The 26,104-nt window shown below is 38.2% G+C and overlaps 1 protein-coding gene across 1 annotated transcript in view; it reads right to left on the reverse strand.

Moving 5' to 3' along the window:
• Positions 1 to 6,412: 6,412 nt before the first annotated feature.
• Positions 6,413 to 26,104, reverse strand: part of Nars2 (asparaginyl-tRNA synthetase 2, mitochondrial) — an 80,590-nt gene continuing 60,898 nt past the window's right edge. Inside the window, 7 exon segments of the mRNA XM_048359805.1 lie at positions 6,413 to 7,061; positions 10,151 to 10,177; positions 12,704 to 12,801; positions 19,651 to 19,788; positions 23,481 to 23,547; positions 25,794 to 25,831; positions 25,939 to 26,037. Coding sequence (XP_048215762.1) covers positions 6,917 to 7,061; positions 10,151 to 10,177; positions 12,704 to 12,801; positions 19,651 to 19,788; positions 23,481 to 23,547; positions 25,794 to 25,831; positions 25,939 to 26,037 — 612 coding nt within the window. The 3' untranslated portion in view covers positions 6,413 to 6,916.

The raw sequence follows: 26,104 nt of genomic DNA on the forward strand, positions 1-26,104 counted from the left end.
TTTTCATGATCTGTGCTTGTCAAGTAGGTAGGCTTATAGGTGCGAGTTACTACATCCAGTTAACAAGTCTTTTTTTTCCCCTTTCTTTTTTTTGCCAGTCCTGGGGCTTGAACTCAGGGCCTAGGCACTGTTCCTGAGCTTCTTTTTGCTCAAGGCTAGCACTCTAGCTCTTAAGCCACAGAGCCACTTCCGGCTTTTTCTATATATGTGGTGCAGGGCTTCGTGTATGCGAGGCAAGCACTCTACCACTAGGCCATATTCCCAGCCAAGAGGTTTTTTTCAAAACTAGGATTCTGGGGCTGGGGATATGGCCTAGTGGCAAGAGTGCTTGCCTCGTATACATGAGGCCCTGGGTTCAATTCCCCAGCACCACATATACAGAAAATGGCCAGAAGTGGCGCTGTGGCTCAAGTGGCAGAGTGCTAGCCTTGAGCAAAAGGAAGCCAGGGACAGTGCTCAGGCCCTGAGTCCAAGCCCCAGGACTGGCCAAAAAAAAAAAAAAAAAAAAAAAAAAACTAGGATTCTGAAACAGCAAACTAGTTATTCTTGTTGAGCCAGTGTGTAGAAAGGTTGTTGAATCGGTCCATTGTAAATGACCCAGGCTCTGCCAAATGTAGTTGCAGTTGTATATTTGCAGCCTTGGACATTTCTGCCACACCGGCTATTCTAATATCAGAGCCCATTTTCGTTCTTTTTCAAATAGTTGACTTCACATACCTATTAAGCACAACGTTATCTTGATCAGAATTGCCTCTTCCACCATTCCCTATAGATCAAAGGGTCTATCTATCCTGTTACCAGAGTCCATTTTCAGTTACTGAATACCTAGCACCTTGGGGGAGGATTATAATACCCACGCATGTTCTTATATGTTTGTATATATGCTCTAGGATGATTCTCAAGAGGGAGGTCGAGTAGAAGTATAAACTTATTAAAAATTTGAAGGTTGGTATAGTGACACACATTTATGATACTACCAATGGGAGGTGAAGGTGGGAGGTTTTGAGTTTAAGGCCAGCTTGCGCTACCTAGTCAGAATCTGTCTCAAAACAAAAACATAAAAACATCCTAACGAAAAAAGAAAAAGAAGTTAAACATGACCCTAATGTGGCAGTATAATCCTAGTTACTCAGGAAGTTGAGATCTGAGGATCGTGGCTTGAAGATAGCCTAGGCAGGGAAAGTCTGAGACTCTACTCTCCAATTAACCACCCAAAAAAGCAAACAGTGGCGCTGTGGATCAAGTGGTGGAATGCTAGCCTTAGGGACAGCGCCCATGCCCTGAGATCAAGCCTCTGGACTGGCACAGACGATGAAACAAACAAAACAATCCTGAGGTTTTATAAGCTTAATCACATCTCTTAGCTTAGGCCCCCCCCCTTTTTTTGCCATCTTTATTATTTGAGCTCAATCATTGTCTTTCTTCATCTTATTTTTATTTATTTTGGTACTAGTCGTGGGCTTCAACCCAGAGCCTGGGCACATCTCTAAGCCTTTTTGCTTAAGCTTAGGGCTCTACCACTTGAGCCACTGCTCTACTTCTGGCCTTTTGGAGATAAAAGTATCATGGACTTTCCTGTTCAGTCTAGCAATTTCTCCACATTCTTAAGTCCCTTTTATTGTTCAGAATGAGAAAACCACAGGCCAAAATCTATGTTCTGTAACATGTCCAGTACATGCTGGACCTTCAGATTCAAGTGTCTTTGATTACTAGGTCTCTTTAAAGTCCGTACATAGATTGAAGATAGTGAACTTTACTTGTAGTCTTACTCTCTCAATATCAGCAACTGCCAATCTTCATAAGAAATAAACTAAGTTTTTCACTTAAATGTATTTCAAACCTACTTGGATACAAGACAGCAAGATTCATGATAAGTTGGTTTATGAATTAAGAAAGTAAAATAGTGAAAAGAATTTTAGAAACTATAAAGTAGTAGCCAAGTGAGAGTCAAATTATCACGTGGACATTGCAAGTCCAGTAACATTTACAAACCATAAAGATCTAGAAAGAAGTTACAGAGAAGTCATGAGCTACGTTAAATTAATGAGTTTAAACCGTCTAAATTCCTGGAAGCTTCTTTGCAAAGGCCACTAGAAACTACCCCATAATAATAATAGCTAATAATGCTAATACATTTAGTAGACTCCAAAATAAACTTTAGTAAGAGCTAACTGGGGGGGGGGGGGGCTAGATGATTAGAGGGGAGATTCAAGGCTCTTGGGAACAGAATACCCAAGACATTAGCTATGGTCTAATAAGGCCTTGTTTTGTGGAAGTCTCACTGAATTATTTGGTATATGTAATCAAAGTTGCTCTCTGCTTTTTCCTCTTATAATTTGGAATATAAACGGAGAAGAAATCATAACTGGATCTTAGTCTCACCTATTTTCTATTATACACATTTTAGACTGCTGAATGAATATAAATACTGATCAGAAGCCAAAACATCCCACACATTTCTTATCAATTCAATCCAGGCAATCTGCCTTTCAATTCTGCATTTTTATATCTTTGCCTCACCACTTATGAAAATACATGAACAAACAGTAATTCAATCCACTAAGCATCTTTCATCTGTAATTATCTGAAGCAAGAGATTTAAAGATGGGTAGAGCTAATCCATCTCACCAAATGCATCTTCAATGCTTGTTCAGTCATGCTTGAATGTCTAGATTCAATTTATAGAGAAGATGAATATATGACATGGCAGAAGGAAGCTTCTGGCAGATCCTGTTTAGGAGGGACAAAAGGTCAAATGGTTCCTTTGCTCGTCTGTGAAAATCTCTGGGCTGGGCTGGAGGTGAAAGTTAAGCCTGTATCAGGCAAAGGCTCACTACACAATTAAGTCTCATCACACCAAACACTGCAACAGTGCAGCTCCCTCCAGGCAAAAGGGCACCAGTTAGACAATACCTTTTTCTTTTCTGGTCACCGGTGAGGCTTGAATTCAGGGAAGGCCTGGGTGCTGTCCCTGAGTCTTTTGTTCAAGGCTAGCACTCTACCACTTGGAGCCACAGCACCACTTCAGTTTTCTGGAGGTTAATTGGAGATAAGAGTCTCATGGACTTTTCCTTCCCCGTGCTGGCTTTGAATAGCCAGATCTCAGTCTCATGAGCCACTGGCACCTGGTGTAACCTTTTTTTTTTTTTTTTGCTAGTCCTGGGGCTTGGACTCAGGGCCTGAGCACTGTCCTTGGCTTTTTTTTTTTTTCCCCCAAGGCTAGCACTCTACCTCTTGAGCCAGAACAACACTTCTAGCCTTTTCTCTTTATGTTGTGCTGAGGAATCAAACCCAGGGCTTCATGCATGCAAGGCAAGCACTTTAGTGCTAAGCCATATTCCCAGCCCCTGGTGTAACTTTTTTTTTTTAAAAACCTTCTACCTCAAAATTTGAAATGAGGTAACAACTGATGCTGAAGAAAACATTTCTAAGTTGCAGAATATACTCTTACTTGTGTTATTATCATTTGGGGTAACCAGGTATACAAGTAACAATGTAAATCAGCTTCAAATCACCTTTCGATGCACCAAGGATTCTAAGAATATTATTATAGTGTAGATAGTCCTGCATTACAAAGCCCAAGTTCTAGTCACAACACATAGACTCATACATTGCTCTGTGTAGAATTTAACATCCACAAATTACCTAATGAGTGGGTATCTTCAGTTTTTTTCTCTGATGTTGCCTGTAAGCCAGTTTCATTTTGGCATTTCATCCTATTATCTGACATCACTGTTTAATATATTGGTAAAAGAGAACTGAGCCAAAGATGGAAATCATTAGCTTATAGTATAAGTGTTCAGATTCAACAAGACACTCAAACTGTGCTCAACTTAAAGGCATTAAATGAGTAAATAAATAAATATTAAATGAAACAAAGTAGCTGATATTTTGAGGAGGATCTTTCCTTATCCCACATATAACATATTCAACATGTTTAAATCTACTGCCTAACTTTCAGAATCGGACTTCATTATTCTCAGAGACTTAGTAGTCAATAAAATATGGAACTTTATGTGTTTTAAATGTTAGACTAACAAGTTAATTACTAGTGACTATTTCTAGCACCTTTTAAGAGACAGAAGGGACCATAAGAGGTTATCTACTTCAAAAAGCGGGTATTTCATCAGTAGATGAAATAACTGGAGGCTACAATAATTATTTTACGTGTCTAATTCTCAGAGCTAAATTAATGGTGGTGCTGGGACCAGAACCTTGAGGTTTTTTTCTAACTCAGCATTATTTCCCTTACAATTATTTTGGATGCTCTGCCATCATCTAATATTATATAGTTCTACTTGGTTTTTCAAAAGTCATGGGATGTATGATTCCTGATGACTTTGGAAACTATAGTGCCTCCACAGAATTAACAGAATTTGAATGTCAATCAATACAATGTTTCCTGCATTTTGTCTTCCAGATTTAAGGTTAAATATCACATTTTTCTCCTAGAGATATATTTTCTAGCAAACTTATCCATGCTTATCTTGCTCTTTATATAGCACTCTACCACTTATATAAATTTGAAACAATATATGACTTATTCTTTATCTTAAATTCCACAGAGGGGTTATTTTTGTTTTGTAAGACTGGCATATAAAAGGGGTTTAGGTTAAGCCTAGAGTCCCAGAGCCTGGGAGGCAGAGGGGTAAGGATGGTGAATTTGAGGCTAGCCTGGGTTATATGGTAGGTCCCCATCCAATAAAGTAAAATAAAAAACTCAAAACAGTATTTTTGAATAAACAGATTTCTCTAATTGTGGTTAAGGAAAGTCTTCCTTTCTTCTTTTTTTTGCCAGTCCTGGGCCTTGAACTCAGGGCCTGAGCACTGTCCCTGGCTTCTTTTTGCTCAAGGCTAGCACTCTGCCACTTGAGCCACAGCGCCACTTCTGGCCTTTTCTTTATATGTGGTACTGGGGAATCGAACCCAGGGCTTCATGTATACAAGGCAAGCACTCTTGCCACTAGGCCATATTCCCAGCCCAAGTCTTCCTTTCTTAAACTTCATATGCAAGCCTGGGGATTAAAGTTCCAGGACTGTAGATTTTAACTGAGATTTTAGTTTAGCAAAAGCTACCAAATAAATTCAGAGACTGATTTTACAGGACACTGAGCTTTATATTAAGAAGACACTGGAAAACCAACTACCCAGATGCAAAGATTCCCAGTATATTGAGTAGAAGGTCAATTTTATCAACTTCTCAGATGTCTTCTATAACCCTAATATTCTGAAGTTCCTTTCTTTTCAGCTGTTTGATTTTGAATTAAGAAATGACACTTAAACTCATTAAAAATATTCTAAGAAAACTATGAGACTTAGAAAACTCAGTACTTGAAAATTCAATACTTCATTGCGTGACTTTTACAATGATTTGATACCCTGAATTCTGAGAGTACTATTTGCTATAGGTTCATATATATGCAACTCAATGAAGACTAAAAGACTAAGATAAGAGTGCTTAAGAAGTCTGCATAGTGTCTTTTGCTGTAGTGCTTGGGACTGGACCCAGGGTCACATGCATGTTAGGCAAATGCTCTGCAGCTGAGCTACACTTCTAGTCTTTTAATGTTCAAGGACACAGTCATATCATTTCCCTCTTCAACTCTGTGAAGATTCTTTTACTTACACAGAGAAAGTGGCTTGTCCAAAAGTTCAAACTCTCAAAGCACTGCTTGTCTCATTCTTTCAAACCATGCCAATTCTTTCTTTTGTTGTTGTTGTTGTTATTGTTTTGTTTTCTGCCCGTTCTGGGGCTTGAACTCAAAGCCTAAGTATTGCCCCTGAGCTTTTGTGCTTAGGCTTGAGCAGGAGCCCCAATTTGGACTATTTTAGGCAGTGAATTGGAAATAAGAGTTTCAAAAAGTACTTTTCTTCAACAGTTCACTGAGAAAGGACTGAGAGAAATTTAAAAGTAACTTTTTTCCTCAGATGTTTATTTAAAAATCCATTTTAATGACTTCATTAGAGCAGTTACAAATATCTACTATCAATGATCTAGAATAGTGTCTAAAGAGTTTAATTCAATTGCATCAACTTTTTTTTTTAAAATTATTTTTTGCCAGTCCTGGGCCTTGGACTCAGGGCCTGAGCACTGTCCCCGGCTTCCTTTTGCTCAAGGCTAGCACTCTGCCACTGGAGACACAGCGCCACTTCTGGTCGTTTTCTATATATGTGGTGCTGGGGAATCGAACACAGGGCTTCATGTATACGAGGCAAGCACTCTTGCCACTAGGCCATATCCCCAGCCCCACAAATGTGTTTTTTAATGCCCAGCCTAATGGAAGATTTTAATTCAAAATAGTAACTTCATTAACCCAATTAAGACCCTGATAAGAAATTTTCATCTAAAAAAAAGAAATTTTCATCTTAGTAATAGGATGGGCATTTACTGAAGGTTAAATGGCAAAAGAGAAAAGAGCAAACAATGTTTTATTTTGAGCTGCTGGTTATTTCTCAAAAGCTATACAGGTGAGTGATCTACTGATTAAAGACAAAGTCAAAACATTATCTCATCTTGTTCCAATTTGAAGACTTTTGAGGCTATTTAGGTCAATGTTTTCCTTCCTTCCTTCCTTCTTCTTTCTTGAGATGGGACTGTGTTGTCCAGGATGTCCTTGAACTCCTAGGCTCAAATGATTCTTCTGTCTCAGCTTCTGGAGTGGCTTGGACTATAGGCCCAACTACATCTTTTTCTTAATTGGGGCAAAAGACTTGAATGTCCACTTCCTAGAAGTCCCTCTTCTGGGGGAGTTAATTCTTTGATGAAATGCTTTCAACTTCTTAAAAAAGGCAGGATTCTCTCTAATTTTCATACAGAACAATAATTATTGAAACCAACATTTCTATAGCGCAATCATATGTGTATTCTGATGCAGGGTCTTTGCCACAGGGAACTTCTCCTGAACCAAGCTTTTAGCTATAAAAGACAGGAATGAGTAAATCTTGGAAAAGGGATAACATCTTTGATATTGGCAATTCCCAAGATGCACTGTAAGTAGCGTTCAAATCCCATCCCAAAACCTCCATGTGGGACAGATCCAAACCGACGAAGGTCCAGATACCTGTTTTTAAAAACAGAGAATGATCACCTATAAACACTGTATGATTAGAATCCTCGATTTCAAAAGTCTTTAGCAATCATCTGTTATTGTTCTGCATCATTGTGGTAGATCACACTAGTCTTTTCCCTCCTCACAGATAGAAATGGAGAAGCTAAAGGGATGTAGCTACTCAAGGTTACCCAGATAAGTGGCAGTACATCCTGTTGTGTAGTTGTAGGCTTTCTTTGGCCACTTGATTTTTTTTCAAGTTATCTATGATTCCACAAACAAAAAGTCTTGCCTCATGAAGGAGGAGGTAGCAAACTGTACAAAAAATGTACCTGCTGCCTTACGTATGAAACTGTAACTTCTCTGTACATCACTTTGACAATAAATAATTATTCAGAAAAAAATAAAGGTAAGAGCTTCCAATGAAAAAAAAGTCTTGCCTCATGAGACTGCAAGATATTTATACAAAGTTTTACTGGTTTCCTGTCTTCTATCTCTTGACATGCTAATGGTAATGCTCTTTTCCTCCTTGCCCAAAGTTATGTTGCTGAATACACAGAAGAGAATGAAGAGCTTTTCCAGACACATTATGAAGAGTTATGCCCTGGACTGTACACCACACAGGGGCAGGCATGGGTATTGATCAGTCTTTACTCCAAGGAATGCTCCACAACAGGTGCTTCCCTCATGAAAAATGACTACTTGAAGTCGCAAAAATATACTTTGTGGGTGCTTGGGTGAGTCCAGTTTTCTGCTTTTGGACCACTGATGATTCTGGCATTGCTCAACAGCCTCTCATGCCCACCCACCCAGGCATTTTCTAGTCTCACTGAAGACAACATGGCTAGCAAATGGCACAGCCATGATTGAGACAAAGAGCTCAATAAACCCACATAGAACAAGATTCTCATAAAGAAGAGGAAACTTGATACAATTTGTATCATTTGGTAGGGATCTTTTTTTTTTTTTTCTTTTGCCAGTTCTGGTGCTTGAACTCAGGGCATGGGCACTGTCCCTGAGCTTCTTTTGCTCAAGACTAGAGCTCTAGCACTTGAGCCACAGCACCACTTCCGGCTTTTCTGTGTTTGTGGTACTGAGGAATCGAATCCAGGACTTCATGAATGCCAAGGCAAGCACTCTACCACTAAGTCACATTACCAGGCCTGGGAAATTTTTGAGTCATCTAATATGAATTAAATAAGTGTATAGTATCTTAAATAATTAGTAAAATAATCAGTAAATAACTTTCACAATAAGACTAAATTATCACAGCCATTTGGCTCCTCAAGTACAAAGACTGTCATCTATCTCCTATTTATAATAATAGATATATTATTATTTTAGGGAGTCAATATTAAGTACTTACCTTCTAAAAAAATGATATATTTCAACAAAATGAGCTGTAACCAGGAAGAGATCAATATGACTTATTGATCTCAGAACAAACTTTAGATTAATATCTTCAGTGAATGAAACTTTTAATTGCTGAATTTATATTTTAGGTTTACAAGTCATGCAAGTATCCTTGGATTTAGTGAACCACTTGTCATAAGTACTTGGAAGGACTTGAGCAAGGTGCTAGAAGAAATAGTTTTAGATGCGTCTAAATTTCCCATACATTGGTGCTGACATGTTTGTAAATTCAGTTGAAATTACCTATTTCCCGAATTGGCTTTGATAGGTTAAAAAAATAAAACTACTTCCAAGAAAAATGTGTGTATGTACAGACACACACACTTGATTGTTGTTACATGATTCTAGGGCAACTGGTTACAGAAGAGATACTCTGAAATTGGTGAAAGTAGTTACAGGTTTTCTTTTCATATTGCCTGCAGAAGCAGGGAATGGGTATATTTTCTCATGCCTGGTTACGCACAGTATGGAAGAACACTAGCAGAGATCAGACTTGAATATTTCTAAGGTTCCTTCTACCGTTAATATATTATGATTACCAAAAGGAAGCAAATTAAAATAATAAATATTTGCAGTTGGAAATCTTAAAGAATGTGAAAACTTTAGTTGGGAAAAGTTAATATTGAAATTGTCAATAAAGATTAGGAATGGTCTAATGTTCCACAACCAATAATTGAAACTATTAGTTTTTCATCAAGGTTACTTTTTATATACTATATTATCTCACAGACAGAGTCTAGGGAGAAATGTATATGCTTGCATAGTCAGGCTTATTAACTAACTAGCAAGACTTAGAACAAAGCAAAAAGGACAGAAAGTAGCATTTACTGAGTCTTCCATTCAGTATGGATATTTAATTTATATTGTTTCATTTCATCTTTACAATAATTCTGAGAAACAATATAATTATTCCATTTTGTAGTCTTAAGAACCAAGATTATTAGAGACTGTATATACTGAAAGCCCTTAATGATAATTACAAAGTACTAAATGCCCATTACCTGGACATAATTTTAGCATGTCTGAAACTTAATCTTATTCACTACTAAAAGACAAGTGTGTAATCTGCTCCTTCTTTGCCTGAAGACAGCAAAGGGTTAATGAAATTGTTGGCAGTACTACAACAAGTTTCTATAGAAGCATACTTCAGAAATACTAACAAATAATTTATCTTTTCTGGAAATTCCTTTAATAGACTGTGGAAAGAACAACAGAACTGAGGGGAAGTGAATGTCAAACTGCAGACAGATGCTCTCCTCTAGGTAACTAAGATTCCGTTTCTTGGAGACTTATAAGGAAACTAAAGCATAGTTAAGAGCAAAGGTATATTTGATTAAATGATCACGTCTCAGCTCCATACTTTAAACTGTAAGATCCTGGTCAAGGCACTTCACCTCTCTGGGACTCAGGTCAAACAGGGGTTACAAAAAGGGGATAAAAACAGGACCTACCTCTCTGGGAACTGTGATGACCATGCGAGATGCTATCCATAGAAATGTCAGATGATAGGTAAGGTTTCTAACACGACATAAACTTAGTTTTCTTGGAGCCAAAGAAAATGAGTAGACTTCTAATTCCCTGTTCATCCCTAAATGTTCTCACATGGGGTGTGGAATTCAAGTAAAAGCCCTACAATGTAGCACTCAGACCAGCAACCGGAATAACATCATCCAGCGACACATTCTTACCATTGGTAGGCTTCTGTAAGTCCTGATCTGTAGAAGTAAAATAACAAGATTGCTTCAGGCAGTGGCAATAAGATAAATATATAAATCACCAAACATTTATTCTGGGTTATGGGTAAAGAGCTCTTTATGAAAAAGTACACAAAAAAAGATTGTGTTCTCCAACAATATGCAATAGAGTTGAGGGTATGAAACTGTATATAGTAAGTTGCCAATACTCTAAGCTATTCTTAAATAAGTGGTAGACAACAAATGCTACAGAACAAAAAGAGGATCCAAAGAAAGGACTAATCTGAGATGGGCTTATTGTCCTGTGACATCAAAAAAACACAATGATTACCAGTTACGATGGCTGAGTACACACATGAATATAGATACAGCTCTCATTCTACAATATTACACAACACAGATTCAGAGGCTACCTTCATGACACTGTTGCAATTTTGTCTTGTCTCATTTGAGAAATGTGAATAACATTTGAAGCATTCAGTGTTCATTAAAGTTAATCGCAACCCTGCTTAAGGAAAAAAATGTCTGGGACCACAGTGTATCTCAAGTAATACACTGAAAATTTAAATATTTAATAGTACAGAAAAACATGACCAGCAATCACAGACAGATCCCTGAGATAGGGAAACAAATCCACCTCATTAGGAAAGATAAATTTGGATATTATCAAATATTAGGCAAACATTTAATGTTAGGAGGAAAGGTTTCTTGGAGGAAGGAAGTTAAGGAAAGAAAACAGACCAATTAATCTTTCAACAGATGAGGTTTCTTGCCATGTCTGATTTTTATTGTGTTAAAAAAACAACAACAGAAAATGCTGAAATTCTTTCCATGTAGAGTCTGACCTTCACTTCAATTCCACAACTTTCCCAGGGCATTGTGACACTTTGGTGGTAGTACAGAGGTGGTAACTGAGTCTTCTCAGGTCTTCCTTCTCCTCTCCTTTTTTTTGGGAGCCTAAGCCAATGGAGCCCTTAGAAGACTGAGATTTCAAAACTAAATTACCTAAAGATTTATAGATTAGGATCTTGGAAAAGCATCTACTTTGAAAGCATTTCCCCATTAGGAAAAGGCAGCTTTACAATGGCTAATTTAATAGGATGTTTTCAAGTTATGGCTTTTCCAGATTATGAAACCAAGTATTATCTGGAGAACAGGATTAAGACAGAGGAAGTTTATAAGTCTGGAACGGTCCAAGTGAAAATCATGGAAAACAGGTTAATAACCTGGGCTAATTTAGGAAGTCGTTGTGGTTTGCTGGCAGACCATGCATTTTCCGGCGGAAAATACATGGGAGTGGTAGTTCAATTAGAAATATGACTCCCTAGTTTTCATCTCCTAAGTATGTTCTTTTATCTTTTATATTTTTTTTTTGGGGGGGAGGGCCTGGTCCTGAGCCTTGAACTCAGGGCATGGATACTGTCTCTGAACTTCTTTTGCTTACGAGAACTCTACCACTTGAACCACAACTCCACTTCTAGCTTTTGTAGTAATGTATTGCAGGTAAGAGAGCACCAGTGGCTCATGCCTGTAATCCTAGCTACTCAGGCGGCTGAGACCTGAGGATTTTGGTTAGAAGCCAGAGAGGTAGGAAAGTCCATCTCCAATTAACTACCAGAAAACTGGAAATAGTGCTGCAGCTCAAAGTGGAAGAGTGGTAGCCTTGAGCAAAAAAGCTCAGGGACACCTTCAAGGCCCTCAGTTCAAGCCCCACTACTACCACCACCACCACAACTCTCACTGACTTTCCTGCTCAGGCTGGCTCTGAACTGCAATCCTCAGATCTCAGCCTCCTGAGTAGCTAGGATTACAGGCATGAGCCACCAGCAGCTGGCTTAAATTATCTTTAAGTAGTTGTACAAAGGAGTTGTCTTTTAACAAAGCACTTTATAAATGCAATGTATCTTGATCAATGTCATCCCTTTCAGCATTCTCCAAGGTATTCTCTATGCATTTATAGATTCATCGCCCAGGTCTCAACTAGCAAGCCAAAATGAAATAGCTAAATCCAGACACATACACAGTAGAGAAACAGGGGAAGTGACATTTCCTTATTCTAAAAGCTAGCTGAGCAATTATTTCTAGTACTTTTTTTCCCTCTGTGTTTATCCTTCTCCTGGTTCAGTCTTATGTTGTAGGAGGCTGCCATTCACAAATGAGAGGAGGTTAAAAAGAACACAGGTAAGAGAAAATGTAGGACAAGCTTTGCAGGCAAACTCTCCTTCTTCCTTTTGCTATTTAAAAAGCGACTTTCTACAGAGATATATGTACAAATGGTGGACAAACATTGTAAGCTTGTTTCTGAAACTGTCTCAGTCTTAAGAAAATGAAAGCTGAAAAAGATTAGAAACACTTTACTCAAGGCTACAAGACTTTGAGATCTAGGACTCTGAGAGAGAGATCTCAGGGATGGAGAGCTAGAGAGACCTCAGATAGAGATCTGTCAGGTGTGAGGCCCAGGTGCTTTTTTCTGTTATTTTAGAGGAACTACCTTTGAGTGCCTCCCCTCTAGTTCTAACATGAATTTCTTTGAGATCTGATCAATACCTGGCCAGTTGCTGCTCTAAGAAATGGTACCGTTCCTCCCTGAGGCTGCCTCCAAAGAGCTCCCCTACTCCAGGAACCAGAAGATCAACAGCAGCAACCTAGGAAAAAAAGAAAAGAACCGTGAATGGCATTATGTTGTCAGATTATTCCAACAAGCAGTGAGTACTAACAATTACCTGCCACTATGCAGGAGCAATAGAACGTGTCCTATTTTCTTTTAGATTTTTTTCTTACACATTGAAGAATAGTATGTTACAGATCAAAGAACAAAAATAGCATTCTAAATTGGGCACAGTGGCTCAGGAGGCTGAAATCAGGAGATGGGGTTTGAGGCTAGCCTGGGCATAAAGTGAGTAGCCACCATCTAACCAAATTAAAAAGCTGGGCATGTTGGCACATGCCTGTCATCCTAGTTATAAAGAGGCAGCATTAATAGGAGGATCATAATCCAGGCCAGCCCAGGCAAAAAAGCAAGATCCTGTTCAAAAAATGACCAGAGCGGAAAGGACTGGGGGGAGCATGGCGCCAGTGATAGCACTTGCTCAGCAAGCTAAAGACACTCAATTTAAACCCCAGAATCACAAAAACAAGCAAACTTAAATATTCACATTGCCTTCCTTCACTGTAAAATCAGTCAAAAACAACTTTGAATATTTTAATAGCTCTAGAGCTTATTGTTTAGAAGTTTACACATGGTAGTACATGCCTGTAAGCCCAAGGTTAGACTATACTATACAGTCATTTTCTCATAAAAGAAAACACAAGGAAATGGAAGGACTTGGAAAAATAAAATCATACTAAGTGAAGTGAGCCAGACCCAAAGAAACATGGACTCCATGGTCTCCCTTCTAGGGAATAATTAGGCTAATCCTAGCAGAAGATCACAATAGCTCAATAGCTATGTACATATGAATACACAAGATGATGCTAAGCAAAATGAACTCTTAAGTTATGGAAACAAGTGGTTTATCATTGTTGTTATTTTCAACATACCATGTGAAATTCTGCCTTTTTCTTTCCCATGGTTTTACCCCTGATGTCACTGTAACTGATTTTGGCACCCTGGATATTGTATATAACGTGTATTGGAACTAGGGAAAGGGAATGTCAAAATCAAGAGACGAAGGATAAAAAGACAACCCAATGCAACAGCAATACTTACTACGTGGTGTAAACCAACTGCACAACTCATGGTGGGGGAGGGGGAAGTGGGGAGAGGAAAGACAGGAAAAATGAGGGAGGAGGTAACAAGTTGGATAAGAAATGTACTCACTGCCTTATGTATGAAACTGTAACCCCTCTGTACATCACTGTGACAATAAAGAAATAAAGAAAACACAAAAAAGTATCCTAATTTACGTAACTGCTTTCTTTTGGTTGGATATGTGGGTGTGAGTGTGGGGTGGCTGAGCATTTGTTTTGTTTTCTCATAATAATGTGACAGGGAAGAATTTTTTGGTTCCAAGTACTGAACCTAGGGCCTTGTGCATGCTAACCACATATCCTTAGCACTGAGCTACACTGCTGGCCCCTACAAAGGAATGTAATTTGCAGCATTTCAGAATGTGATGTGTAAGTTTATGAAAGTATTGATTAATGATCAGAGATGAATTAAGATACATCACTTTGGAGCTTCTTACTTGGTAAAGTTGAGAAGACACCATATAACTATACAGATAAGAGAATGCATAAACTACCATTGGCATATACTTGTTACACCTCTTTTGGTCAGCAAGTTGGCTATAGATTGACTCAGCAACTCTAGGCACTGGTACTAACAAAATGCTCAGAGATGAAAAAAAAAGATTAAAACACAGGATGTTTATTACAGCATTATTTACAGAGGCAAAATCAAGTGACTATAGGAGACTATAAGATAAATTTCAGGCAAGGATACAAAAAAAAGGGGCTTCCATGTACGTAAAGTGAGTTAATTATGTTGCTACTATGATGGGAATGTGGATTTAAATTAGTCCTTGTTTCCTCTTATTTGTATTTCCTTACTATCGACAATAAAGATATGCCACAGTATTGTGTCTCTGAAAACAACTAGCTAGGTAACAAGAAAAGACCCTTCCAGATGCCAACAGTGGGCTGTCAGAAACAGTGACAGAAAAAGGTGTAAAGCTAGTATAACAGGGAATCAATTTCACTTCCTTTTATTCTTTTCTTTCTTTGTTTTCCTTTTGGTGGTACTAGAGTTTGAACTCAGGCCCTTGTGTTGCTAGGCAGGCCCTTTCCCACTATAATGTCCTTTTGCATTTCAGTTGTTTGTCAGATAGGGTCTTGTGTTTTTACCCGAGACTGACCTCAGACCCTCAGACCAGGATAAGACCCTTCTACCTACTGTCGTGTGTGTGTGTGTGTGTGTGTTGCTAAGTTTTTATCTAGGCTGGACTGGAACCTTGATTAGAGATGCAAGCCAGGGTAAGATCCTTCTACCTACTGTCGTGTGTGTGTGTGTGTGTGTGTGTGTTGCTAAGTTTTTATCTAGGCTGGACTGGAACCTTGATTAGAGATGCAAGTCACTGTGTCTGGTCCTTGAGAGAGGCAAAAGTTTTACAGTTTGCAAAGATTTTAGTGGCCTCAAGGAATGGAACGTACACCTTTCCCTGAAATATATGTTCTTTTCCCCTCAGGGCCAAGGTAGTTTCCACATTTCTTTCTTCTTTCGGGAGCTCTAAATTCTGAGCGAGCTAGCAGAAAACATCAGCTGGAGGCCAAAGGTTTTTATATAAGAGTTCTTCCCCTTAGCAGAAGAAAAACATTTCTGTTTAAACCATCATTTTTAGAATTCAAGTCTAACTTCAGGAAACTATCTGTGACTCTTTTTATTCCTTTATCTTTGATTTCATAGGTTTACTGATGGATTTGAGTTTAATTTTTTAGAAAACTACTTTTCTCTATCTTTGTAATTGTTACCACTTAATTTAAGATCTCATCTTCCCTTGTAAGAGTCCTTACTTGTGTTTATCCTATTTGTCTTTAATCTCTTCCTACCACAATCTCACCTGTATACCACTTGTTGGGTTTATTTTTCATTTTGTCTTTTATGCTGGATGAAGCCCAAGATACCTGCAGTATTTCAATCCCTTCATAACTTGTTTCCATTTTGCTTAGCTCTCTTTAGCACAATTCCCACTCTCCACATTTTAATCGTTTTAATTTTTTGTGTGTCTGTGCCAGGACTGGGGTTTGAACTGGGTGCTGTCCCTTAGCCTTTTTGCTCAAGACTGGCACTCCTAGTGCTTCAGTCACATTTCCACTTCCGTTTTATGGTGTCTCATAGACTTTCTTGCCCAGATTGGCTTTGAACTGTGATCCTCAGCTCTTACCTTCCTGGGTAGCTGGGATTTCAGGTGTCCACCAGTACCCATCTTATAAAAGTGTAACATATGCACAAAATATGTATAAATAATGAATACGTAATTATACTAACATTCATAAAACAAACACACCATGTGACTCTTCTGGTAATTCTTGTGGGGGCTGGCTGTTATACGGAAGAGCAGCCAGGTCCTACCTGTCCTTTTCTCCTTCCTCCTACTGAGCTGTGACTTGTCCATACACAGGTTTCCACCCTGCTGTACCACTATCTGCTGCCCTCATCAGAGGCCAAAAAAATGGGGCTGCCCAGGTTGTGGTTTTTGAATCTTACAAGTGAGTTAAATAATAAATGCTGTCTTTCTGCGAGTTATCTGGCTTGGTATGTCACTGTATCAACGCAAGCCCTGCCAGTTTCCAAAGTGATTTTTGCCTATTTAGATTCCCACTAGCAGTGTAAGTTTCCTAATTTTGCTATGAACAACTGGAATCACAGGCCTTTTATGTTAGCAATTTTAATTGGTATGTAGTGGTGCCTTTCTGTGGTTTGAATTGGCATTTCCCTGTTAACAAATGAGATTGGCTACAAACTCGTGAAAATATTTGGCCAAGAAAGATTAAGTGGTAGATACAGAAGTAAAACCTATGTTTCCTGGCTGTATGTCCATTGCTTCTTCTGAAGTCCTACAATAATACTTCATTTCAGAAAGCTAAAGCCTCTAGCAAAGCCACCAAATATGCCTTATGTCCTGCAACACTTAACAGTTGTGTGCTCTTATACAAGTACTAGCCTCAGGTGTTAAGAAACAACAGCCTTTTCTCTAAGAAGGAGATTAAAGGCCCGAAAGGCAAATTCAATATGTATTAGCGTTTTTCTCTCTCTTGAACATTATATTTGTCACATAATAGTTTCTCAATAATGGATGCCCATTTAGATTCTCTGCTTAATCTGCTACCTTAATCTTTTCTTCTGTCAAAGAGCCTGAGCCCATTTCCTCTAATCTGGAAAATTAAGTTTACTTAAATAAGATCATGTAAATAATTTCTAAACTCCTTGACTTTCTTTCTTTTGCTCTTCTTCATAATCTTGAGGCTTCAACATTCTTATTTTACCAGAAGGCTTAGGGAGCATCTATGTTTACATTTATTTGACTGAAATGGAGAAATACACTAGCAGCACAAGTTTAAAAATCAATTTCACACACACAAGAATACTTTTCCTCTCTTCATTCCCTAGAATTCAAAGTATAAAGAATACGGGAACAATTTAAAATGGACTGAAATTCATGCTTTTAACTTTGACATAAATTCCTAGGATAGCTATTCAACACTAAAAAGGTCAATCAGGAAAAAAAAGCAGGTACTTTATTTCAACAGGTTGTAAAAAAAACAACTTAGGTTGATAATATAAAATGGTATAATTGATGGTTAAGCTAAATAGCCCTACTAAATGGTACTTGTGGAAGTACACGAAAATCTCATTCCAGTGCTTTCACAGTTTAAGACTGCATAACTATAGAGACTATGCATAAATAAGGCCTAGTGGTATGTCTCAAGATAAGATGCATGAGTGCAGTCTTGTTAGACAAATGCCTTTTTAAGGACTCGTATGTAATAGCAATGTTAGGTGGAAGTACCATTACCCTTGCACGTGTGCAAACACATTTTAGGAATGTGCTCTATCACTGTAATGGTTAATCCTATCAACTTGATTAGACTGAGAAATATCTAGGATGTTAAGTTTGTTGGTGATAACTCTGACTTAATGGATGGATTAATCCTTTGATAAATTCATAATCTGATGGCCTACTAAGAAAAAATAGGTGCTGAGATGTATTCTTGGGGCTATGCTCTGCATTATCTCTTCTGTTTCCTAGATTGACGATGTGAAAGGGTCTGTTCTGCCACACCCTTCCTGACACATAAAACTGTGAGTCAACATGAACATAGATTGTTTATGTTATATATTTTGGTCACAACAAAATAAAAGTGATTAATAAAATTACAATAAATTTTGGGTCCCCCTCCCCCCAATACTGGGATTTAAACTCAGGGCCTTGCAGTTGCTTAGTTGGATATTCTACTACTTGAATTAGGCCTCCACTTTTGCTGACTAATTTTTGGAGATGGAATCTCATAGATCTTTATGTCCAGGGTTGGCCCTGAACTCTATCCTCTAGATCACATTCTGAGAAGGCAGGATTACAAGTGTGAGCCACCAGCACCTGACCACAATCAAGTTTTAATCACAATTTAGAGAGTAGTTAGAGAGAACATCATAGTTCCTTTCCTGACTATTTACCACTCCAAATACTACTATGTACTTTTCATACATTACTTAATTCAGTCATCAGAACTCCAGAAAATAGTAAATCACAGCTCCTCCTACCACCCTGGATACAACCTCCTGAGATTCTAAGTGGAGTTACCCAGCGGAGCCGTGCCCAAATTCCTAAACCCTTACAACCATAAGACTTAAAAAAAAGTTTGTTGTTGGTCCAAGAAAACAAAACAAAACAAGAAATGAAACTCCAGAAAATATTTTGTTTGTAGAGATCAGGAAACGAAGATTTACAGGTAGTATAACTAAGATCACATAGTTTACATACACAGATCTGAGAGTTAATCCCCAAAACATCTTACCCTCGGGCCATTAGACTTTCCTTTAAGCAATATTGTCATCACTCACAAAATTTAAAGTAACAGTTCTTTTTAGCACTCCATCAATTTCCTTAGCAAATCAAGTTACTACTATGTACCTATTCTGTGTGTCTAAAACTGTGCTGGATTCTGTCCATCCACCTGTCCATCCATTTTCTCATCTAATCACCTGATCACCACTAGATCATGTCCCAGGCACTTTGTTAGGCACTTTGTTAGCCATACACCGGTGAGTGAGAAAGTGATCTTCTGGACCTCTAACACAGAGGCATTCATTACTTAGCCATGCAGTGCCTAAATACAAAAGAATAACTACCTTAAAGGGTATGGGCTCATGCCTGTAATCCTAGCTACTCAAGAGGCTGAGATCTGAGGATCTCAGTTCAAAGCCAGTTGGGGCAGGAAAGTCCATGAGACTCTTATCTACAGTTAACCACCAGAAAACTGGAAGGAGCACTGTGGCTCAAGTGGTAGAGTGCTAGCCTTGGGCACAAAGGTTCAGGGACAGAACCCAGGCCCAGAGTTCAAGCCCCAGGACCAACACACACACGCACGCACGCACACACACGCGCGCGCGCGCTAGCTCTAGTCTGAAACATTACATGACAGTACTGCAGCATGTAACAGAGGTCTTGGACAGTAGATCTGGTACTGCCATACAGTGTCATAGGACACTTCCTCTCAGTTAAACAAAAACAAAGTAAAATAAAATCCACCTATATCTGCATTGGCTAATAACTAAGGCCACTTTTTTTGATAGATGATGTTTACAGAACACTGGAATCTTGGAATTTCATTGCCAACCTTGTTAGAGGTAATGTGCTTAGAAAATATTGTCATTTAAGAGATGAAAAGAATGATGGCTATAACTTATATAAGCATGCTAAAAGCTAAATGAAATTAAACCAAGGAAAACCCAGACGCAGATAATAAACCCCAACTTAATGAATATCTTTTCTTACTGTGTGCTGGGGGCCATCTTCATTATCCCTCATGTAGAAAGGCTTGAGTGCCAGTGGGTAATTAATGATGAAGACAGGTATGTTGCCACAGTGCTGGACTAGGTATTTCTCATGTTCAGTTTGTAGATCAGCCCCCCACTGCAATAATAATAATAATAATAATAATAATAATAATAATAATAATAATAATAATGTAAAAGCAAAAGGAGAGGACAGATGTGAAACCTCCAATCAAGTACCCCAAATGGCTTCTTTCAGTCCCGAGGGTTCCCACTCCCTGAGGCTCAGTGATGTGTGGAGCTGTCTGCTGAGGTGACACAGGTGACTTAAACTAAAGGGATGTACCTGCTCACCAGAACAGCCAAAGGCCTGGAAGGCTGAAAGCCGAAGCCAGTAGAGAAACATCATTCCTTTAGCCCCTCAGCAGCATTCAGCAAGGGAACAGTACCAACAGGAAAACAAAGCACATTTTCTAAAGGGATACAGCTGTTCAAATCTGCAGCTCTTATTAATATTGCCTAGAGCTTCTCTACAAATTACTGTTGCTAAGTCTCAGGAAATTAAATGATGGAAGATACTATTTCTAATATTGAGTCTATCTCTGGCTAGATGGCTCTTCTTGGTGCTTTTTTTTTTAATATCGGAGTCAGCTTACATACAATACACTCTTTGATGGCTAATAGCACTGTTGAGCAAATACTATCGTGCTTATCAAATTCAGGTACAATGGTAAGTACTAAATTTAGTAATACAAAAACAGTTATAGATCCCAACTTCACAAAAGTTCTAGGGTGAGTGACAAACATGTGACAACCTTAAAATTACACAAAAATAATGTTATAAATAAATAAAAAACAAATTACCGTTAAAATGCGTATAAGATCATCTGACAAGTGAGGATAGGACTGGCGTATGAGATGGTCTGAAGACAGAGGTACTATGTGTTTTTTTAGCCCAGGGCCTCCACTCTACCACCTGAATCACACCCACATTCCTTCTGTTTTAGGTTATTTTCTTCCTGGGCCAGCCTTGGACTTTAACCCTCCCACTTATTTTTTTCTGTGTAGCTGGGATTACAGATCACGTATTACACCATGGATTTATTTGTTGAGATGACGTCTTGCTAATATTCTTCCTGGATTAGCCTGGAACCTGATCTCTACCTCTAAAGTAAATGGAATCATATAGATGTGAGCCGCCATGCCTGGCTTACAGGCTTAATATTATGTTGTGATTCCTACTTTTCTAGAGATCTTTCTTTTGTTTCCTCCCACTTTAAAACAAGAAGTTTATTTAAACAAAATATTTGAAGGGAAAACTAAGATTCATTGGTTGTGTGTGTGTGTGTGTGTGTGTGTGTGTGTGTGTGTGTGTTTTGTTTTAACACTATCAGCTTGTTTGGCTGTCACTCTGCCACTTGAGCCACCTACCTCCAGCCCTCTAGGCTTCATTTTAACCTTACTTAAAGTTTCTCTACATATAACAGTCATGCACAAAACACTCATACAATAGTTCTTGATTTTACAATGACAAATAAAACCATTAAAGCTCTCCAACCAAATAAGGTATATAATCTGGAACAAAAGGATTATGAATAGCTAAATAAGAGTGTGAGTCACTAATGGATAAAGGGAATAATGTTAAACCACTATTTTACCCTCCTCATTTCCATTTTGATGCCAATCCAAACATACTATTAGTCATTTAGTTTAAATAAGAGAGAAGTCAATATTTTATGTACATATATCAGTTACTATACACACACACACACACACACATATGACAACAGGGCTAGGGGAAAAATGATACAGTGGTAGGCAGAACATCATAGAACCAAATGGGTTTTCTGAGACAGTATTCTTTTTTTGGGGTGTGTGTGTGCTGCGCCTGGGGCTTGAACTCAAGGCCTGGCTACTGTCCCTGAGATTTTGTTCTCAAGGCTAGCACTCTGTCACTTCAGTACTGCTCCACTTCTGGCTTTTTGGTGGTTACTGGGAGGTAAGAGTCTCACTGATTTCCCTGCCTGGGCTAGCTTTGAACTGTGATCCTCAGATCTCAGCTTCCTGAGTGGCTAGGATTACAAAGGTGAGCCACCAGCACCTGGCAAGAGACTGGATTCTTTTATCTGTAGAGTTCTGAAGTCACCTGGCAGGTTCCCCTTTTGAGTAGACATCACCTGTTCTTGGCTAGAACATAGCAATTATACTTCAGCCTCCATTTTCAACGGTGCAGATGTGTCTAATTCATTGACTGGCAACCTGTGAAACTGCAATCTGATCTGCCACTCACCATAGGCTTTCATTAATTTGCTGAGCAGTGGGTGCCTCATAATCTTAAACTGCACCACAGAACCATCCTTCCTCATTACTTTCAAATTAATGTCATTCCTGTTCCCAGTTTTGACTTTCCTTGGCCATTTTGTTAGCCATAGTGAGTGCTGGAGTCTCCTCAGCTGCCTGTTCACTTTAGCGAGCCAAGTCCCCACTGGAATATCATACAGGTAACACCTAGAATGGCACACTGAGGTGGGGGCAGTGGACAGGGGAGAAGGCACCTGTACCTGTTCAGCAATACCTTAAGTATGGGGACAAAGAATGGAATAGGAGACCTGCTTCTAATATTAATACTTATCACTGATAAACAGCTGGCCTCTTTGGACCAATGAGTTGTCAATAAAACAGAGGAGTTCCTTGAAATAACAGCATATGTCGGGTATCAGTGCCTCATGCCTAATCTTAGGTACTCAGAAGAGGTACTCAAGGTTCAAGGCCAGGCTGGAAAGAAAAGTCCATGAGACTCTAATCTCCAATTAACTATCAAAATGCCAGGCTGAAGGGCTGGGAATGTGGCCTAGGGGTATAGTGCTTGCCTAGCATGCATGAAGCCCTGGGTTCGATTCCTTAGCACCACATATACAGAAAAAGCCAGAAGTGGCGCTGTGGCTCAAGTGGTAGAGTGCTAGCCTTGAGCAAAATGAAGCCAGCGGCAGTGCTTAGCCCCTTAGTTCAAGCCCCAAGACTGGCAAAAAAAAAAAAAAAAAAAAAAAAAAGCCAGATTGGAGATACTGTTTAGGTGGTAAAGTGCCAGCTTATGTGCAGTCATGAGGCTGAATTCAAGTCCTAGAATCAGGGGGAAATTCACAAGGAGTAGAACAGTGGTTGCCAAATGTAGGGCTAGGGGAAATATAGGTAGGGTGAGTAAATGGCACTAACTTTTAGTGATAACATGATCAAGATAGGGATATAATATGCAATATGGTTGTGACAGATGTGTTCATTAACATAATGATCATTTTTACACAATGTATACACATATCAAACAACCATGTTGCATATCTTGAATTTATGCCGTCTTCATCAAATACATTTAAAAATGAAAGACTTCACAAACAGCCATTATGAATGACTTAGAATTAAAAGACTATAAAGTTCAGTGACAAAGAAACATGTTTTACATGTTGTCTAAGCTTATTTAATCACAGAACCTGCTTTGTCACTTTTAAAAATTAAGAATGTACACTGGGAATGACTGTTCTCAATTCTACAGTAATATTCTGTGATTATCAAGATTTGTTTTCTGATTTTCATTTTCCTAAACTTGGAAAACCTTTTTTTAATAATCTGCTACTAGAAATAATACAATTCTAGTCAAAATTATTTCTCAACCTAAGTATCTTAACAAGGTTCAGCAAACAGTAAATCAAGATGAACAGATGAACAAGAACACACATTGTTTATAAAAGAAAGGTTAATATGAAAGATTCTTAATGAAGTAAACTAAGAAAAGGGGAACACACACACACACACACACACACACACACACACCCCTACCTCGGGAGTGAAGGTGAAGTTATGGGATGCTTGCTTTAAGATCTCTACTGCTTCTGTATAAGAAATGCTGTAAAAACAAGTAAAGCAGAAAGGTCAACACAATCGGGCTGTTCTTACCCAGGCCATCTCAAAAGTCATTTAGAAAGGCCATCATTTCCATTTAGTCTCTGAGGTCAGTAAGTATGCACTGAATATTAAGAATTAAATCTAATTCAATACGATAGAATCCTGATTTCCATGAAGTGACCATGAAATAACCCTACAACTGATTGGCTTTCATTGTACATAGAGGAGCTGGTCATTTCAGCAATTAGTTTCTCTGAATTCATGCTGTTCTAATGTCCTAGTAATAAAAGGTATCAAACATTGAGACTAAAAGTACAAGATCTGCCATTTACTCTTTCATTTATCTGTCCAATAAACATATATTTGGCACATATTAAGTGCTAGACCTTATTCTAGGCACTGGAAACTTAGTAAACAAAAATAAATAAGCCCCAGCTTTTGAAGTCAAGATTTGTGTGTGTGTGTATGTGTGTGTGTTGCTATGTTGTGTATATATGTGCATGTGCATAACAGGAGGAGGGATGACAAACAAACAGAAATAATATAATACTAGACAGGCAGTAGTGAGATGAAGAAAAACACAGCGAAGAAGACAGAGGATGGTTGGGGTTAAGACAAGCCCAAATGAGCTGGAGACATTTGAATGCAAACCTGTATCAACTGAAAAAAAGAGGAACTATATGATATCTGGGAAGGAACATTCTAGGCAAAGGGAACAAGTGTAAGAGTCTAATGTGAGGAACACTTTGGCCCATTGAAGGCACAAAAAAGTCAATTTCACTGGAGCATTTTGTACAAGGGGAAGAATGTCAGTAAAGTAAGAGAGGAAAAGTTTAAAATTGCTAAAGCGATTATTAGTAACATTTTGTGCCTCAAGTTTATACAAACAAGATATATTAAAAAATTTTAATATTATAAAGAAAAGTATAATAATTAAGTTCTACTCTATTTCTGTTTCATAAAGATAAAATTCATTTACTACCTTAATGTATTTTCATAAAAAAACCATAATTTTAACACTATGGAAGGATACACTGAAATCTATTCAAAAGGATACAAGTATCTATAGGGATGACATTCTTTTTTTTTTTTGTTTTTTTTTTTTTTTTGGCCAGTCCTGGGGCTTGGACTCAGGGCCTGAGCACAGTCCCTGGCTTCTTTTTGCTCAAGGCTAGCACTCTGCCACTTGAGCCACAGCGCCACTTCTGGCCATTTTCTGTATATGTGGTGCTGGGGAATCGAACCCAGGGCCTCATGTATATGAGGCAGGCACTCTTGCCACTAGGCCATATCCCCAGCCCCTAGGGATGACATTCTTAATAGCGAAGATTACTTAAAGAACACATTCCTTTATTTTGCCATCTCTCTGTTTTTCTTTTTCTTCATTTTTTTTTTAAGGAATCAATCAGGTAGTTTCTGCTACATCTGTATTTTCAGGAATTTCAGTCACTGATTCCCAAGGTATCATGAAGCAGAAAGGTGATGACAGGAGATGAAGAGAACACCACCACGTGCACCATTTTCCCACCAGGCTACCTCTCATGACATCAACCTAACAAACACTGGCGGCATACTATCCATTATGCTCTTTACAATTAAACATGTGTATGCGATTTAACAAGTCCAGAGTCAACAGCATGTTTCTCTTTCTGTTAAAGAACACAACTATTAACACATGTCAACTATGAACCTATCTATCATGTTTGATATGCTATCACTATCCATTATTTTAACACTAATATGCTTTTAAACAGTGTGACGGTATCATTTTATCATTCTATTGTCTCTATTGTTATTTGAATTGCTTCAGGATCTAATCATGCTGTTCGTTATATGCTCTATAGTCACTTTCTTTTTATATTAGGTATTGTAACTAATCTAGAGATGATTTAAAGTATATGGAAGTAAGTAGGTTATATGCAAATACTATGCCATTTTATATAAGGGATTGAGCATCTACGGAATCTAGTATAAATCCCAAGCAGATCTAAGGGACAATTTGTAAGTTTGATTCGTAGTACTATAGTTTATAAATTAGCATTCTTGCTTATCTTGCTATGATTTACTAATTTATTGAGAACACACTGATTATCAACTATGAACCAGATACAAGAGCTATAAAAATAATTAGATTTATGTCTCGCTTCAAGTCTAGGGAGTATGATAAGCAGATATATACCAAAATATCATAGTTCAATGTGACACATAAAGTGATTAATGGACAGAGAAATAATAATATCTACTTACATTAAGAAGTTGTTTTTTAGCATGTGTTCTAATCTGTCCTTGGTAAAAAAAAACAAAACAGAAATACTTTTAATGTAATTATATTCACTGTAATTATCATAATTAAAGAACAGTTGCATTGGGTTTTACCCATAAAACTAATTACCTTTTGGCCAGGAGCTATGTATTTGTGACAGAGTTCAACATCTTCGGGACAATTTGAAAGAATCATTGTTGTTGTAGCCTTGAAGAGTTCCTCCATAACCTAAGGGAAATGAAATGGAATTGCCTATTATATCTTATCCTTCCACTAACATGTATCTGATACAGTG

Source organism: Perognathus longimembris, chromosome 13 (assembly GCF_023159225.1).
Source record: "Perognathus longimembris pacificus isolate PPM17 chromosome 13, ASM2315922v1, whole genome shotgun sequence".
Taxonomy (NCBI): Eukaryota; Metazoa; Chordata; class Mammalia; order Rodentia; family Heteromyidae; genus Perognathus; species Perognathus longimembris.